Source organism: Schistocerca nitens, chromosome 9 (assembly GCF_023898315.1).
Source record: "Schistocerca nitens isolate TAMUIC-IGC-003100 chromosome 9, iqSchNite1.1, whole genome shotgun sequence".
Taxonomy (NCBI): Eukaryota; Metazoa; Arthropoda; class Insecta; order Orthoptera; family Acrididae; genus Schistocerca; species Schistocerca nitens.
Genome location: NC_064622.1, coordinates 350,921,998 through 350,939,896, shown reverse-complemented (window position 1 = coordinate 350,939,896; position 17,899 = coordinate 350,921,998). Strand labels below are relative to the sequence as shown.

Genomic DNA, 17,899 nt, shown 5'->3' with positions numbered 1-17,899 from the left:
CGATGATGATGATGATGATGATGAAAGGGGTGGGTGGTCCAACTATTCTGCTCTGCTTATAAGTTACGCTTCAGTTACCTTGAAAGTTTCACTTATTGGGGCATAAATAACGTTTTATTTTCTTTCTGTGTCGTTAGACATCTACGATGTTCTCAGGTGCAGTTGGTAAAGTGGGTGCTAAGATGGCAGTAGCTTCCTCAAACGTTATTGTATGCCAAAAATCACTTTTTTTGCAAATATTTTATTCGACTTTTTCAATTTTTTTGTAAATTTTTGAGAAATGTTATATTGCGTTTTACTGCATAGGCTCCGTCTCTTTTTTTCGATGACGTACGATTCGGTGTTTTTGTTTTGCTGGCGGCATACACCTTTTTGCCGATTTCTATCAGGTAATTTTACCTTTTTTCTTCCTTCGCGTCGCGCGAAGCCCGTAGCGTGACGTTGGGCTGACAAGAAGTCAGACGCTTTCGTATCGTCACAGCTGACGCATCCGCATCAAGTCTAAGGGACGGGATGGAGTAATTCTAAAATTCCTATGCCTCTCCCATAACGCTACTATGAAGATAAAAAGCAAATGGCTTCATTGTGGTAACCACCGCTCAAAAGCCACCACAACTCGACACTTGCCTTCTGTTTAAGGGAATACTATCAGGACGGGGTGTCAAAGAATATTTATCGCCTTATTCCTAGTGAAGTATTGCGGAGCAGTTTTTTCTGCGCAGCTGGGCGACGGGCGCTGAAAGACAAGCCCATGTACTGTCACGCCGGGTTCCACGGCGCGTCTCGTTCGGAGCCTACGCGTAAGAGACAGAGGTTTATTCAAAGGAGAATCCGCCCGGCGGAAAGGCCACTCGCGCTAGGTTATACTCCTGCTTTGTACGGAATCGTAGTCCGCCGTCGAAATGTCGCTTGTTAATGCTAACAGGTCGCCGCGAGCGTAAAGGTTCCGTGAGCGCTTCCTTTTGTCGTGGGTAACAGTAGCCGGGAATTCTTCCGCCATTCTTCAAGTGCCTCCGAGGAGACAAGTTCCAAAGGGGCGAATCCTCCCGTTTCTTGGCGTCGAGGAGGGATGTGTCAGAGATGAAGCTACTCGTGTAAAGCTACGACTCTGTGCGCTAAAAGTCTGCTACCGTGCTTCCGCCTAAGATCGTGACAAGACAGGTGCGTGTCTTCGTGAATGAGATGATTCCACTAGAGTGTTCCGAGGAAGCGAGTGGAGGATGAGCTTGCGATCGATGAGAACACCTGTGCAGGGGGAGGAGAGACGAACCAGCCTAGCGCCGGTGGCTGCGGGGTACGAAGTGCTAACTAGAAGTCAAGTCGCCGCTTATTCGGGCTCGTTGAGCCTGAGGCGGGCGAAGTCCTCGAAGACGATGTTGTCGTCGTCGTCGGCTGCGTAGCAAGAGTTCTCGTAGCGGGTGCGCTCGATGCTCTTCATCTTCTTGATGGCCTGAGCCTTCTCGCGTTCAGCGGTGCCTGCGCAGGAGGAAAAAAAAAAGACATACCGTAAGCAGACCACTCCTGTTTAACGTAATGATTAAAACTTTAGGCAAAAGTGTGTCACTGAATAAGAACAACAATGGAAAGTGTCATGCACACGTAAATAGTAGGTACACTACTGGCCATTAAAATTGCCACACCACCAAGATGACGTGCTACAGACGCGAAAGTTCACCGACAGGAAGAAGATGCTGTGATATGCAAATGATTAGCTTTTCAGAGCATTCACACAAGGTGCCCATCTAGTCACATGGAAACCTGCAGTTTAGTCCAATTCACAAAAACTAAGAAAACAAGCAGAGGTCAAAAACAGATTAAATGCCAACAAGATAATTGTAGTCTCAGATGTTAATCGAAATCTGAACGTTTCCACAGGCCATGATACGCTGGTACGAAGCCAAAGGTTTGGAAAATTGTAAATGAATTATGTTAAAAGTTGGGAATTGCTATGGGCGCCGTTGTAATAATGCAAACGACGCCCGCAGAGAATCTGCAGCGATGTGCTTTCGCACGTTGTATGTTACGCGATCATTTGGCCATCTCATATAAATAAAGTGACATATCGGATGCTGTGGCATCAATCAACAATTATTTCACTCACTTTTGGATGTACATAGTAATTGCATCTTCCTTATGTTTATTATAGACCAGAAATAATATAAGTAAATAAAGCTGTCATCAACCCAACATTGGACTGAAGACCACAGTACTTTGCTGGGCAAGATCCTGATGGAGGTCAAAGGTGAGCGAAGTAATAAGTAAAAACCTAACATCCTATGACTGAGCATAGAAAGAATTAACTGCCTTCCCTCGGTGCTGGTAATAGCCGGTAACATCACTGTAACGTCATATAGTTCAGTAGATAATTGTAGAGCCATCAAAGCATACGTCATCGCACGACTGCAGAGCTATTCATCTTAAAGCTTGGACAGTAGACGAGAATATCTTAAACCGAAGCAAACAGTCGGTGGGCTGCACGTTAATGACTGCCCGACCCTTGTATTGGCCACATTTAACGTAGATATGAGAGGTGAGAGGAAAGTTCCCTCCGGCTTACCTGGAGCTGGGTGCAACAGCTTGAAAGGCACGTCGGTCTGGAGTTCGCCGCCCAGGGTGCCACAGTTGAGCTTGACGCGCAGGGAGTACGAGATGACGATACCGATGGCGTCTGTGGTGTTCTTGCCCTCGCTGACCAGTGTGGAAGACGCCAGGTTCACGTCGTCGTCCTGTGGAAAGTACAGCCCAACTCCGTCAGGGCGCCGAAACAGTCCCGTAGCTGCTTACATTGGTTGACCGACAAGTTAGTATCTGGTGACACTCTTTTCAGATCTCCCCCCACTCTGGCATCATACTTAACATGAAATATTCAATGAGACCACAAGTAGGACAATAAGTGTCATATAAGGTCAATACTTCGTGTGTCATAACAGTCCCTCCTATTAAAGCATCCTCAATGCATTATCTTCACATGCTTATTTTCCCAATATGATTGTCTGTTTCAGAATTCCTCAACAGACAGTGTTACAAAAGTGGTGGCTACGAAAATCCTGTATGATTACCCCACTCTGTCCAAGAACCAGTTCATCCCAGACTGCCATCCCTGTTTACTGGGCATTTGCTTTTAGACACCAAAACAGAACACAGCCTAGTCCCAGTATTTCTCAGTCAGAGATAGAGGCCAATACCACAGTCATTCAAACAGAAAAGTGATTTTAATTTGGACTAAGACCCTCTTATCTGTGAGTTTAAAGATCTCAGCCATTGGAAATTGGTCAATATGACGAAATCCTCCCCCACAATTACCATTCTGTCAAAGTAACTTTGTTACTGTGGTCTTCAGGCTCAAGACGGATTTGATGCAACCCTCCACGCTAGTCTATCCCTGCAAGCGTCTTAATTTGTGCATAACTACTGCCTCCTATATCCTCTTGAACCTTCTTACCTCAGTCAAGCGTCTCCTCTCCCACAACTTCTCAAACTCTGATCTTCCACTACAATTTTAACTTCTCAAACTTCCTTCCATTACCAAATTGACAGTTCCTTGATGTCCCAATGTATGAGCTACCCCCTCGTTTTACTCTCGCTGTGCTATAAATTTTTTTCCCAAATTCGGTTCAGTACCTACTCATTAGTTATTGCATCTGTTCATCTAATCTTCAACCTGTAGCCCACATTTCAAGAACTTCTGTTCTCTTCTTGTTCGTCGTCCACGTTTCATTTTCGCACAAGGCTGCACTATAGATGAATACTCTCCAACAAGAATTTATATTCAATGTTAACAAGTTTCACTTTTCCAAAAAACGCCTTTCGTGATATTGCCAGACTGAGTTTTATATCCTCTCTACTTCGGACGTCGTCAGTTATTTTGCTGCCAAATAAAAGACTTTTAGTGTCTCTTTATTTAATCTACTTCCCATCATCACCTGATTTGTTGCAACTCTGTTCCATTACTCTAGTGTTACTTTTGTTGATTTTCATCCTATAACTTCTTTTCAAGACATTATCCATCCCCTTCACTTGAACCTCCGAGTCCTTTGCCATCTCTGACAGGATCACAATATCATTGACAAACGTAAAAGTCGAAAATCAGATGAAACCCAAAATGTTTCATTTGGAGCTGATATCTACACCCCGCTTACGCTGCGTTACACGATTCTTGAAACAGGCAATGAAAAAAAGCCACGAACTGTGACAGTCTCAATGTACCTTCGTGATTTTGTCGTCCGTGTATTGGCCATACGAGATGTGACATTGTGGGAACTCACTCACCTTGAGGTATCCGTCGAGCGCGATGCCGTACCGGTCCTTGTTGCTGGCGGCGCAGGGTACCAGGTAGAAGACTTTGGTGAAGGAGGCGCCGGGCGTGATGGGGCAGCCCTCGCGAGTTTCCAAGCTGGCCACGTGTCGCGAGAACTGCGCGTTCACCATCGTCACCTCGCAGTGCTGCACCACGTACACCTGCCGCGCACACCACAAACAGATGCGTCACCACGCAGGCCTCGAGTACAAGGTGGGTGATGAGAAGTTTTTGGCATTTGAAGGAAATGTCATGGGGAAGATACGGTTTGCTGGAGATGAAAGGACCAGGAATGGCACGAACTGATGCAGCAACACTGTCCATGAAATGAAAGGATGTAGGTTTGTATGGGCAGAACATGTGCTTCACGAGTCTGAACACGAAAAGTAGTGCTGGGGGAAGACCCAATGGAAGCCTCTGCTTCACAGACGCGGGAAGTGGTGTATGGATGAAATCGTGAGATGCCTATGCAGCTGGGGTTGAACAGAACTAGATGCAAAATGCTCCCTGGAGGCAACGTCGATAAGTTTGACTTCCATAGAGCTGAGACATGATGTATAGTCGATTAATAGGAGCAGAAATGATTAAATTACGCATTGCTAGACCAAGACAAACATACGAGAGTCGCAATGGAAAATGAAAGTGAAATCAACGTATGTAATGAAGGCACCGCTTCAGTATGGTTCCTGTGTTGACGAGGATAGCAGGTATCACCAACTTACCTCATGGATCAACAAGGAGGGAGGGAGTCGACGTACGTACCTTGATGTTCTTGACGGTCTTCCTGGAGTTGTTATTGATAATGATGTTGGCTGCGAGCTTCTCGCCGTGGTAGTAGATCTCGCGGTCGAGGGTGACCTCCAGGTTGATCTTGCCCTGGGAGAAGGTGAAGCCCTTGCTAACCAGGGAGCTGGGAAGACGGCGGCCGCGGGTCGGTGGCGCGTATTGCAGCTGTGGGAACAAAACAACACACCACATGACTCTCTTGTGCTCTGTCCTAGGCACCTGTCACATAATAATGCCGGGAAACATACGACAACTCAAGGCCTCCCAGTACTTGTCACGTCGTGTTGCTAGAACCATGTGGTCTCCCCCGATCAAGGAAACAAGGAAGATTAGAATTTAACAGTCCATCAACGGAGGCTTCATCACCCTAAGGTACGAGTTCAGATTGGGGAAAGATGCGGAGGGACATAAGATCGTGTCCTTTCCAAACGAAATATCGGGTCATTTACGTTCAGCGATTTTGGGAAACCACAGAAAACCTAAATCAGCCGCCAAACGAGAATTTGAACGATTGTGCTCCAGCAGGGGAGTCCAGTGTTCTACCGCTGCGTCATTTCACGTATAGTCAGTAGTATCCTCAAGAGAGCTACACGCAATGCAATTACTATAGTTGACCACGTAAAGTAGCTTATGCCATGTAGTTGCCGAAACCATTTTGCCTAACACTTCAGATTCTACTCAGTATTATGATATTTCAGTTTGCAGAACACCTTTCCATGCTATCACCAGTCTGCATTTTACGTCCTCTTTCCTTATGGCAATATCACTCATTTCGCCTCCGAAATAACGAAATTCATCTAATACCTTTTAGCGACCCGTCCGGATAACCGAGTAAGTTAACATGCCACTTCAGAGAGGCGAACCCGTCCCGGATCGACTTCTCCTCGCTAATTAACGACGAGAGCTGGTGAGCTGGCCAGCCTGGTTGTGATTTTCAGGCGGTTTCTCACATCCAACTAGGTGAATACTGGGATGGTACCCTCTTCCCGTCTCAGATACACGCTACGCAAACACATAGAAAAATATTCTCACACTTCAACATGAGATTTACTCCAGATGCAGACAGATGGCGTACACAAATTCCATCCCAGGTAGAGTGTTGGCGTGGGGAAGGACACGCAGCCACCAACTCTCACCAGCATGAATCGACAAATTTACGTTTCCCTTGTTTTAGGTTCGTTGATATTGATATTATACCCTTTTCAAGATACTATTCTTTCTTCGATAAGGAAAGAAGCTAAAGTATGAATTAAAATTTGTGCCAACTTTGGGACTTGAACCCGCGTCACCTGCTTACTAGGCAGATGTATTATCCACTACACCACCCTGCTATTGTGGCGATCACAGCTACACGGACTACCTCAGTCCAATGCCCTCCCTAACACAAACTTCAATTCACACCTCAGCCCATCTTGATTTTCCCCTCCTTTTCTCCAGAAAAACGTAATCCCATCAGACCATCTTTTCTGTTCAACTGATCATCCTTTTCTTTAGCCGTATATATATTAGCTCTGCGGGTCCTCAGGCTACATAATGCTGTATTTTCACTTTCAGACGAGTCACAGAACCAAGATTGTAAGGGCATGTCGGCAAATGTTACATGGCCGGATTAGTCAGTCGTCCACATTGTTACCCCTGGAACTACTGAAAAAGCTGTTTAACTTCTCAAGGACCATATGTTGCTCTGCAACTCCACTGATACTATCCGATGTGTTATGGCTGCCTGTATGCCGAGGTGGGCCACTTCCCCCCCCCCCTCCCCCCCCCCCCCCCCGACCCTCCCAAAGCAGCAGTATCCATTGTTGGTGGGAAGACTTTTCCTTACAGCTGGAGTCATTCTGGACTTACAAATTTGTGGGAGTAAATAAAGTGCCAGGCCTACTTATTAGTAGATATACAAGAAATGCTTTTGCAATTGAGAAAATGGACGACTATCAGCTGTATGTTAGAATGACGGACTGGAACTTGAACCTGGATTTCCAGCTTTATGCGAGTTGTCGCCTTCGCCGCTTCGGCTGCCCGTGCACGAATCACGGCCGGACCTGAACTTCCATATGTCTTCATCTATGTGTCATAACCTGCACTCGTATATCACGAATACTAACGTTCAGGAAGGACATATCTGTTGAGAGTAGAGGGCCGGGTATTGGAGAATAAATAGGAAATAGCAGTGCCTGTGATGTTAAGAAGTTGCTTCATACATTCATGCATGGCCGAATCAACATTGCATTGTACTTTTCAATAACACAAGCACTGCTATTTTCGTATTAGTAGATAGTCGGACCTGTTGTACTGGTTGTTATCGTAGTCCAGTCCAAAGACTAGTATGATGCCGTTCTCCACACTAGTTTACCCTGTGCAAGCCTCTTCATCTCTGCTTACCTACTGCAATCAACATCAACTTTTATCTCTCTCTCCGCTATTTCCACTCCCCACACCTCCCTCCATTACCCAGCTGGCTATTCATTGATGCCTCTTGATGTGTTTTAACGACCAATATAGTCCGCCTCCTTAGCGTTTCCGCCTACCACGCAGGGGGACCGGGTTCGATTCCCGGCAGGGGACTGAATGTTGTGTGTCCTTCATTATCAGTGACCTGCAAGTCGCCGGAGTGGCGTCAGCTGTAAAGGACTTGCAATACGGCGGCCGAACTCCCCCGCATGGGGCCTCCCTGCCAACAATGCCCTACGATCATTTCCATTTTTTTTTACGACCAATACCTTCTTCCGGTCAAATCACCCCATAAATTTCTTCTCTCATCATTTCGATTTAGAACTTCCTCATTACCCATATCAACTTCGGCGGTCTTCTGTAGCACGATTTTTCAAAAGCATCCATTCCTACCTTTCTCTTCCATACAAGGCTTCACTCTGAGTAGCCTAACAGCAGGTTGAAGCATCACATTTGGTTCCTCCCTAGAATCTGTAGGACCCGACTGACTCCAGCTGTGACTCATCTGTGGTATATTCGAAGCCACCCAGCAACGTGTTTGTGTTCTTCGAAGTGCTGAGCGCTACACGGAGAGCCAGTTGGCACTCAAGTTGGCTTCTCCTGTGGTGCCCGGCTCACCTGGTTGCTCTTGCTCTTGTTGCGCACGTACAGGGCGGAGCTCTTGTAGTGGTTCTGCAGCTGCGAGCGGGCGCCGTAAGCGTGGCGCTCGGACACGTTGCTCATGAAGAACATGGCGCCGCGCCACGCCGGCCCAGCCGACAGCCGCGATGGTTCGTGGCCGCGGTCGAAGCGTCGGCGGCTGTCTGGCCTCAGACGCGCCGCCCGCTGCTATTTAAACCGTCCGCGGTGGCTTCTTTCCGGCAGAAAGCCCATTTCTCACCCGCAAAATTCCTTCTCTTATCCAATTACAGCGAATTGGGGCCAACCAAATTTTTTGGGCATCGCACGGTTTCCTCGTTGCCAGCTTTTCCACTTTAGGGGAAATATTTTCAGTATTTTTACGTTCGTCTGGTGTCTCTTAAACGAAATCGGCTGTTGCGACGTACATTGGTTACAGAAAAACGAAAGAAAAGAGAGCTCGAGGAATTTGAGCCGTAAAAATGTGCCCGTTGTTCTCGGAAGTTTGACGATGAGAACTTGTCACATATTCGCTGACTTAGTCTTGCTTGATCAGTAGAACTGCGGTGTATTTTAAAATGTTTTAAAATCGCCTGTGGATAAAAGATTGCTATATCAGTCTCTTCGTTGGTGGCATATCCTCTGTTGTCTTCGTTCAATATCTAGTCCAGTACTCTTCTCTACACGCAGCGGTCCTTTGCTGTTATCGGATCATATAAAAACTCCCTTCCACCAGTTTGCCCACAGATTATGAATACAGGAAATACTGCATATGTTACGTTGCAGATATAATTTTTATTGCTCTTCCTCTTTATCAATTTATCTTTTTTTAATTTTTGACTTTTTCATTCTCTTTTCTAATTTTTCCATTTTCTTCAGTTTTTCTCTTCTTTCAAATTTTATCATTTTTGGAGCTTCTCCCCTCTTCGAAAGTTTCTCTTTTTCTGTTTTCCTGTTTTTCTCTATTTTTCACACACTCACTCACTCACTCTCTCTCTCTCTCTCTCTCTCTCTCTCTCTATATATATATATATATATATATATATATATATATATATATATATATATATATGTTTGTGTATTATTGGTGCCAAATGGACGCTAATTTTACCACGGTTGTGCACTGAGATGCGGTACCTTGGAAAATGAAGGACGTTTCTGCATTACTCCGTTGTTACGCCATCAGATGAGGTAATTCGAGTGAAATTTTGTGTGTGTAGGGGAGGGGGGGGGGACAGTGTTGTGTGAAGGTTGTCTATCATTTACGATTTGACGATGACGACATGGCGGTGTGCTGTACAAATATCGAGTGATTCCCCCCTCCTTAGTGGAGCACCTCTAACTGCCCCAATTGTCGAGGTTCTGGGCAAGTTTTTCTTTGGGGAGTTAAGTGAGACACTTTGTAGAGTTATGGACCGCTGGTTGAGGACGCTGGGCCGTCGAACTTACCTTCTTGATGGCGAGAGTGACGGCGGATCGCTTGTGGCCCTTCTCCTCGGCGTGGTCGGCAACCCAGGTCTTGACTGAGTACTCGACTCCCAGAGGCTTGCCCTGGTCGTCGTCTCCCGGCTGTAGTGTCACGGAGGACGGCGACGACGCCGGGAAGTGGAAGGTGAACGGGAACGCGTTCGGGCCCAGCTTCTTCATGAGGCGCTCCTGCAGACACACCAGCGAGCATCTGGAGAGGGCGTGCTAAAAGTGCTGGTCGAGGAAGCGAGGAAACGTCAGCGATGGCAGGAGAATGGAGAGGGGTTTCAGTTGTCTACATCTCTCCCTACATCTGTACTCCGCAAACCAATTTGCGTTATCTGGCGGAGGGTACTTCATGTGCCACTCTCACTTTTTGCCTTTGCGGTTCTAGCCCACTGTTGGTCAGCTTCCGTGCGAAATTGAATCTCTCTAATGATCTTTCTGCGAGCAGTATGTTGGCTGCCTCTTGTAGGAAAATGTGCTTTCGGAATTTCAACAGTAAACCAGAGTGTAATGCACAATTCCTCTCTTGTAGCGTCTGCCAACGGAGTTGAACGGGCACCTTTCTGAAGCCACCGCGCTCACTAAACGAAATCGTGGGGAAACGCGCAGTTCTCCTTTATTTCTTTTCTAATTTCACTGTCGATCTTAAGCAGTATGGACCTACTGATAAGAATTGGTCGAACGAGGGTTTGTAAGCCACACGCACCGCGTGTGGACCATACTTCCTGGAGATTCTTCCGATGACTCTCTACCTGGCATCGCCTTTTGTACGATTAGTTTTATGTGGTCATACCGCCTTAAATCGGTCCTTGCACATCATAGCAGATGTTTAATGGGTGTGGCTGTTTCCAGGGATTGTTCGGCAATCATGTAATCAAACATACCGGGTCTTCCCGCCTACTTACACGCAATATGCGTCAGTCCTCTGCAGCTCTTCCTGCATTTCGTTACAATTTTTTTTTTTAGGATTGGGGCTTCTCTGTACGCAACATCATCATCCGCGAAGAGACTCATGGGATTTCCGACGTTATCCATTAGCTCATTTTTATCTACAGTCCTGGAAATGGAAAAAAGAACACATTGACACCGGTGTGTCAGACCCACCATACTTGCTCCGGACACTGCGAGAGGGCTGTACAAGCAATGATCACACGCACGGCACAGCGGACACACCAGGAACCGCGGTGTTGGCCGTCGAATGGCGCTAGCTGCGCAGCATTTCTGCACCGCCGCCGTCAGTGTCAGCCAGTTTGCCGTGGCATACGGAGCTCCATCGCAGTCTTTAACACTGGTAGCATGCCGCGACAGCGTGGACGTGAACCGTATGTGCAGTTGACGGACTTTGAGCGAGGGCGTATAGTGGGCATGCGGGAGGCCGGGTGGACGTACCGCCGAATTGCTCAACACGTGGGGCGTGAGGTCTCCACAGTACATCGATGTTGTCGCCAGTGGTCGGCGGAAGGTGCACGTGCCCGTCGACCTGGGACCGGACCGCAGCGACGCACGGATGCACGCCAAGACCGTAGGATCCTACGCAGTGCCGTAGGGGACCGCACCGCCACTTCCCAGCAAATTAGGGACACTGTTGCTCCTGGGGTATCGGCGAGGACCATTCGCAACCGTCTCCATGAAGCTGGGCTACGGTCCCGCACACCGTTAGGCCGTCTTCCGCGCACGCCCCAACATCGTGCAGCCCGCCTCCAGTGGTGTCGCGACAGGTGTGAATGGAGGGACGAATGGAGACGTGTCGTCTTCAGCGATGAGAGTCGCTTCTGCCTTGGTGCCAATGATGGTCGTATGCGTGTTTGGCGCCGTGCAGGTGAGCGCCACAATCAGGACTGCATACGACCGAGGCACACAGGGCCAACACCCGGCATCATGGTGTGGGGAGCGATCTCCTACACTGGCCGTACACCACTGGTGATCGTCGAGGGGACACTGAATAGTGCACGGTACATCCAAACCGTCATCGAACCCATCGTTCTACCATTCCTAGACCGGCAAGGGAACTTGCTGTTCCAACAGGACAATGCACGTCCGCATGTATCCCGTGCCACCCAACGTGCTCTAGAAGGTGTAAGTCAACTACCCTTGCCAGCAAGATCTCCGGATCTGTCCCCCATTGAGCATTTTTGGAACTGGATGAAGTGTCGTCTCACGCGGTCTGCACGTCGAGCACGAACGCTGGTCCAACTGAGGCGCCAGGTGGAAATGGCATGGCAAGCCGTTCCACAGGACTACATCCAGCATCTCTACGATCGTCTCCATGGGAGACTAGCAGCCTGCATTGCTGCGAAAGGTGGATATACACTGTACTAGTGCCGACATTGTGCATGCTCTGTTGCCTGTGTCTATGTGCCTGTGGTTCTGTCAGTGTGATCATGTGATGTATCTGACCCCAGGAATGTGTCAATAAAGTTTCCCCTTCCTGGGACAATGAATTCACGGTGTTCTTATTTCAATTTCCAAGAGTGTATATTGAGAAAAATAGTGGTCCTACACTGAAGCAAACTAATGCGTGGTGTAGTTGCATGAAGGTACACCGCCGTCTTAAACCCTGCTCTCGGCATTCAGATATCGAGGTGCATGTCGCACAAGCAATATACATTTTTGTACTTGATTATTTCTCGGCGTGTGCAAAATTCTTCGACTACATCAGGGTTATTACAACAATTCCGGACTCTTCAAAGTTACGCGAGGCTGAGGAATTGTGGCTGCTTCAGGTGATTTATAGAGTTCTATTCCAATGAAACCTCGTTTCCTTGAAGCTTTATTTTTCATTATATTTCGATGTTTATCTCATGTAAGTATAATCGATTTCAAGAAAATATTGTTTCAACTGCAGGTGTCTCTTTTCAAGGAATGCGCTTGTGATGCGTCTGTCACTTAACTGGGTAATTCGTGTGAAACATCCTGTATTCCCTACGTGAAACGAAATGACTACTGGACACACAGACGTGATAACAATGCGTTTCAGCGAGAACGTAGTAGTGCCACCTCTACAGGTGCTGCATCCAGCTACCGAACTCTTACTTTTTTCTCTTAGACTGTCACAGTAATGGCCAATTATCTACACCGCTACAAACATCACACTTCATTACCAAATCAATTTTATAGATCGAGAAAACTCATTTCTGTATTTAAAAGTTACGAAAGAATTTTTCAACTTAATGCTGTTCATTGTTTCTCAGATAAAGAGTTGCTAAGGCAAAAACATGACAACATAATTTACGAACATCTACATATGTTTCCGAAAAGCGCTTCTTGAAATAAATATCATATTCACAACGGCCGTTATGGCTCGACCGTTCCACAGAAAGGAGTCTTTGTAATTTGTATGTGAGACCTTTGTCTTGAGAACCTTGTAAACGTGTTATTAACATCTGTGACATACTGAATCCGTCTGTACTTAGAATTATGGGGCAGTTATACAATGTATGAGGGATATTTGAAGAATACTTTGTAGTTATTAGCTTGAAATTTTCCAAATGAAAAATAGTCCACCAGGACTGGCGGTACACGGATTTTTCTCCAGTACTGAATCTACATGAAGGCAGAAATGAACAGTTGTTGTGGCGGATACTTACAGCAGTCCGGTTGGGAGAGAGAAAGGTGGTAAAATGTGTGGATCATTAATTTGATTCTTGTTGATCGTCAGCTGGACGTCGGGATATGGAAAATGCAAGGCTCACCTGGATTGGTGTGAGCTCCATTTTCTCCTTTGGCTGCGGTACAATTTGTTCCTTGGTGAGAACCATCTCTTTGGTGAACTTGAGGCCCATAACCTCGTCCTCCTCGCGTCCATATCGGTAGGTCGTCGTCAGCTGCACAGAGGAAATTAATCGATTCAGATCGATGGACATTCATCCGTTACAACAACAAATAAACATTAGTGGTTACTTGAGGACTGTCAAACAGCTCGAAAAGCCAAACCTCTAGTCTGGAAAAGCCAATGCCGTGTAACTTAAGGATGTGGCGGGAGGGAGTTCACCATTCATCGACTGAGAAATCTTCTCCCATTTTTTTCTTTTGACAACTCTTATAATAAATACTCAACCGAGCAATTCTAGCAATAACATGAAAAGCACCAAGACACTGGGATTCTTGGCGTGTAACTAATTCCTGCGTAGACTATTGTTTCATGTTACTCAGCTGCGGAAGGTAAAACATCCTGAATCATCTGGTGTTTATCTTTAGTTTTTCATGCGGTGACTTGCCGATAATGATTGCAAGCATCGTAGGGAAATCTCACTCAATTACGCCGCCTGTTGTAACTGACAACAGTGGGAAATCCCTAACTTCGTGCAGTTAAATTCGTAGTAATGATCTGCAGCTGTTGTTACAAGAACAACGCGAATGATTACATGCCGCTGATCTGTTCATGCAACTATTTTTACTAAAAGCGAAGGGATCGTAACACCATTATAATGGGCCGTTACAGGTACAGCAGGCTCGAACCTGAATGGTTAGCTGTTCCTTCAATTACGAGCGTCTTATCTTCCTAGCGTCAGTTAATTCCCGCAGTGAAGTTACTGCCATCGTTACGAGCAACAAAATGTTATTGAACCGAATGAAAAGAAAAAACTACATTACATTTTATAGCGCTCTGAACTGTTTATGTTTATGTAGTAGATTCCACGTTACCTCCAAGGCAGGCCTGATACTGTTACTGTATTTCAAGAAATTAGCCAGCCAATTGATTGCACCGGATGAGGGATAAAGATTTTCTTCTTAATTTCAAGTTCTCAGGAATGATGTTTGTGTACTTACCTGGCCAAAGACCTTCCTGCCCCTGAGGTAGTCATTGTCGACGACAACAATGCCATCGATGGGGTCGACATGGTCTAAGTGGTCGATGAAGTCCCGTTTGCCAAGGTACACGGTGACCTTGCCTGAAAAACAGAAAAGAAAGGCATGTCCGAATAATCTCTCCTCTCCTCCACGAAGTTCTATACAAAGCTCAACCCTGTGTGCTTACAATAGACTATATCTGTTCACTTCATTAAACAAAGATGGAGAGAGTGACATTCATTCGCGCTTAGTTCTTAGTTTCTGTGAATGAGTGCGTGGCTTTCGTCTTGCTATCCAAGATCAGAAATTCCCTTATAGTTTTCTTGACAGTCAATGCCTACTGTACTGTGTCTCTAAATGAGATCTCTGGAACTGTTCGAGCATGTACTGCGCGAACTGAGAATCTGACAGAAGTATATATAGAAATCAGTGTCACTGGCGTGTATTCTTAAAATAAGTGCTCTAAGAAAGTGAGTAAGGTTTTCGGTGCTGCCATTAAATAAAGAACGAATGATGTACTGCAGTAAGTTTCAGTTTATATAAGAAAATGCAGCCGAGCGTGAACTGTAAATGTTCGTCATTCATTTGTGACTTGAGAAATGCTGGATTGCAGTTTTGTAAGAGAAAACATATACGAGTCGATTTACTTGCTCTATATCTGGACTTCAGTGCATTTTTTTTAGCTAGGAAAAATACTTTTATCAAATGAACCTATATTGTTTCAGAGACCTTTTCAAGTCTCGAACATCTATAATGTATATATGCAGACTGAAGCGGTGAATGAAAATCTGTGCCAGGGTTGGGATTCGAACCCTGGTGTCTTGTTAAACAGGCATATGCGACAACCACTACGCCACCCTGGCACAGTGGCTTTACACAACTATACAGACTATCCTAGCACGCCTTGCTCCTCATTCCAACCCACAAGTAGGCTGAATGGGAATTTGGATAGAAGAGGGAGGCATGCTAGCGTGGTCCGTGCTGTGCCAGGCTGACATAATGGTTGGCGATCTGCCTAGTTAGCAGGAGACTTGGGTTCGAATCCCGGCCTTGGTACAGATTGTCATTCGCCGCTTGAGTCTGCATACGTACATCAAAAATACTTTTATTTACGAAGGCTCATGTGCTAGGTTATTTAAACGGATAAGACGGGACAAAACTTCATGTTAACTTCCCAATCTAGCGTTGAATATCTGCAATGACTGTACTAGCACGACTTCCGATTCAATGGTTCTTGCACCTACATTCGTACAGTTTCGCCGATGGCTTCCCCACACTTCATAGTAAAAAATCACAAAGAGGGGAGAAACAAATAATTCGAGCATATTTGCAATCGAACCCAAGAACTTCGTTTCAATAAACAGTCTTGTTAAACACTGAGCCACACAAACCATTCTCTAAAGAAATTATACTGAGTTTCCCGAGCTCTTTCTTAAATAAAGAAAAAAAAGTTTTCATTTGTCTCCAGCTTCAGCGACTCGTTTCAAATGGCTCGAGTAGACCTAAAATGAAGCTGTCACATCAAAAAGCTGAATGAGTACGCAAGAAACAGTAGCGAATGTGATTTTTTTTCTTAGTTTACAGGGAATGGCATACAGATTTCCCGATCAGTTTTATCGAATGACTGATTTCCTGAGTTGATATGAGACGAAAGGAATGAAGTTTTCTCGCACGTTTTAGATGCAAATGTCGTCGCGTCCGAAAAACAACGAGTCATTTTACTCACCATTAGGGGTGGTCTTTTTGAAGACCTTTACAGCGACGACGTACACGACGAAGAGTAGAGGTATCATGTCTGTCTGGTGGTTGCTGCTGCTGCTGCTGCTGCTGCTTCTGCTGGTGGCGGCTGCTGTGTCGTTGAGCAGAGAGACCAAAGAGGTTGTTGATGTAAGATGATGTTCCCACCAGAAGTGAGGGCGGCGTGTGCAGGCCGGCGGCGGCATATATAGTGGGGCAGCGAGGGTTTCTGGCGGCGCTAACAGGATGACGGCCGCAAACGGGATCAGCGCTAACCGGATGAAGGCGAGGGATGGGTCAGCGCCGGGCTTCCGCCACACGGCCGCGCCTCAGGCAGCCACAGGGCAGCCGACGTCGCACACAGCCTCTGCTGCGAGCGTCTATAGAGCAGTGGTCGTCAAACTGCGGCCCGTGCACCGCATGCCGCCCGAATAAAGTATTCGGTGCTCAACGGTTGTCAGCCGTATATTAGGCACACCTGCCTTATATCGTGTAGGGCCCCCCACGAGCTCGCAGAAGTGCAGCAACATTACGTAGCATGGACCCGACTAATGTCTGAAGTAGTGCTGGAGGGAACTGACACCATGAAACCTGCAGCGCCGTCCATAAACTCGTAAGAGTACGAGAGGGTGGAGATCTCTTCTGAACAGCACGTTGTAAGGCATCCCAGATATACTGGGAAGTCTGGAGGCCACCGGGAGTGTTTAAACTCAGAAGAGTGTCCCTGGAGCCACTCTGTAGCAATTATGGACGTGTGGGGTGTCGCATTGTCCAGCTCGAATTGCCCAAGTCCGTCGGAATGCACAATGGACATGAACGGATGCAGGTGATCAGACAGGATGTTTACGTACGTGTCACCTGTCAGAGTCGTATCTAGATGTATAATGGGTTCCATATCACTCCCAAGCGCACACGGCCCGCACCATTACAGAGCCTCCACCAGCTTGAACTGTCCCCTGCTGACATGCAGGGGCCAGGGATTCATTAGGTTGTCTCCATACCCGTACCCGTCCATCCGCTCAATACGGCCGGCTATTGTGGCCGATCGGTTCTAGGCGCTACAGTCTGGAACCGCGCGACCGTGGCGGTCGCAGGTTCGAATCCTGCCTCGGGCATGGATGTGTGTGATGTCCTTAGTTTAGTTAGGTTTAAGTAGTTCTAAGTTCTAGGGGACTGATGACCTCAGATGTTAAGTCCTATAGTGCTCAGACCCATTTGAACCGCCCAATACAATTTGAAGCGAGAATCGTCCGACCAGGCAACAGTCCAATGTCGGTGTTGACGGGCGCAAGCGAGACGTAAAGCTTTGTGTCGTGCAGTCATCAAAGATACACAATTGGGCCTTCGGCTCCGAAAGCCCATATCGATCATGTTTCGTTGAATGGTTCGCACACTGACACTTGTTGATGGCCTAGCATTGAAATCTGCAGCAATTTGCGGAAAGGTTGCACTTCTGTCATGTTGACCGATTCTCTTCAGTCGTCGTTGGTCCCGTTCATCCAGAACCTTTTTCCGGCCGCAGTGATGTTGGAGATTTGATATTTTACGGGATTCCTGGTATTAACGGTATGCTCGTGTAATGGTCGTACGGGAAAATCCTCACCTCATCGCTATCTCGGAGATGCTGTGTCCCATAATTCGTGCACCGACTATAACACTACGTTCAAACTCATTTAAATCTTGATACATGCCATTGTAGCAGCAGTAACCGATCTAACAACTGTGCCAGACCTTGTTGTATTACAT

The 17,899-nt window shown here is 46.6% G+C and overlaps 1 protein-coding gene across 1 annotated transcript; it reads right to left on the bottom strand.

Annotated features, from left to right (window-relative positions):
* Positions 1-249: 249 nt before the first annotated feature.
* LOC126203268 (arrestin homolog) lies at positions 250-16,340 on the bottom strand. Its single transcript, XM_049937522.1, has 8 exons — positions 16,143-16,340; positions 14,396-14,517; positions 13,318-13,449; positions 9,602-9,808; positions 5,060-5,248; positions 4,270-4,458; positions 2,558-2,726; positions 250-1,476 (listed from the first exon to the last, which is right to left on the bottom strand). Exons 1-8 carry the CDS (start codon positions 16,207-16,209, stop codon positions 1,328-1,330), a joined length of 1,224 nt encoding a protein of 407 aa, XP_049793479.1. The 5' UTR covers positions 16,210-16,340; the 3' UTR covers positions 250-1,327.
* Positions 16,341-17,899: the final 1,559 nt, after the last annotated feature.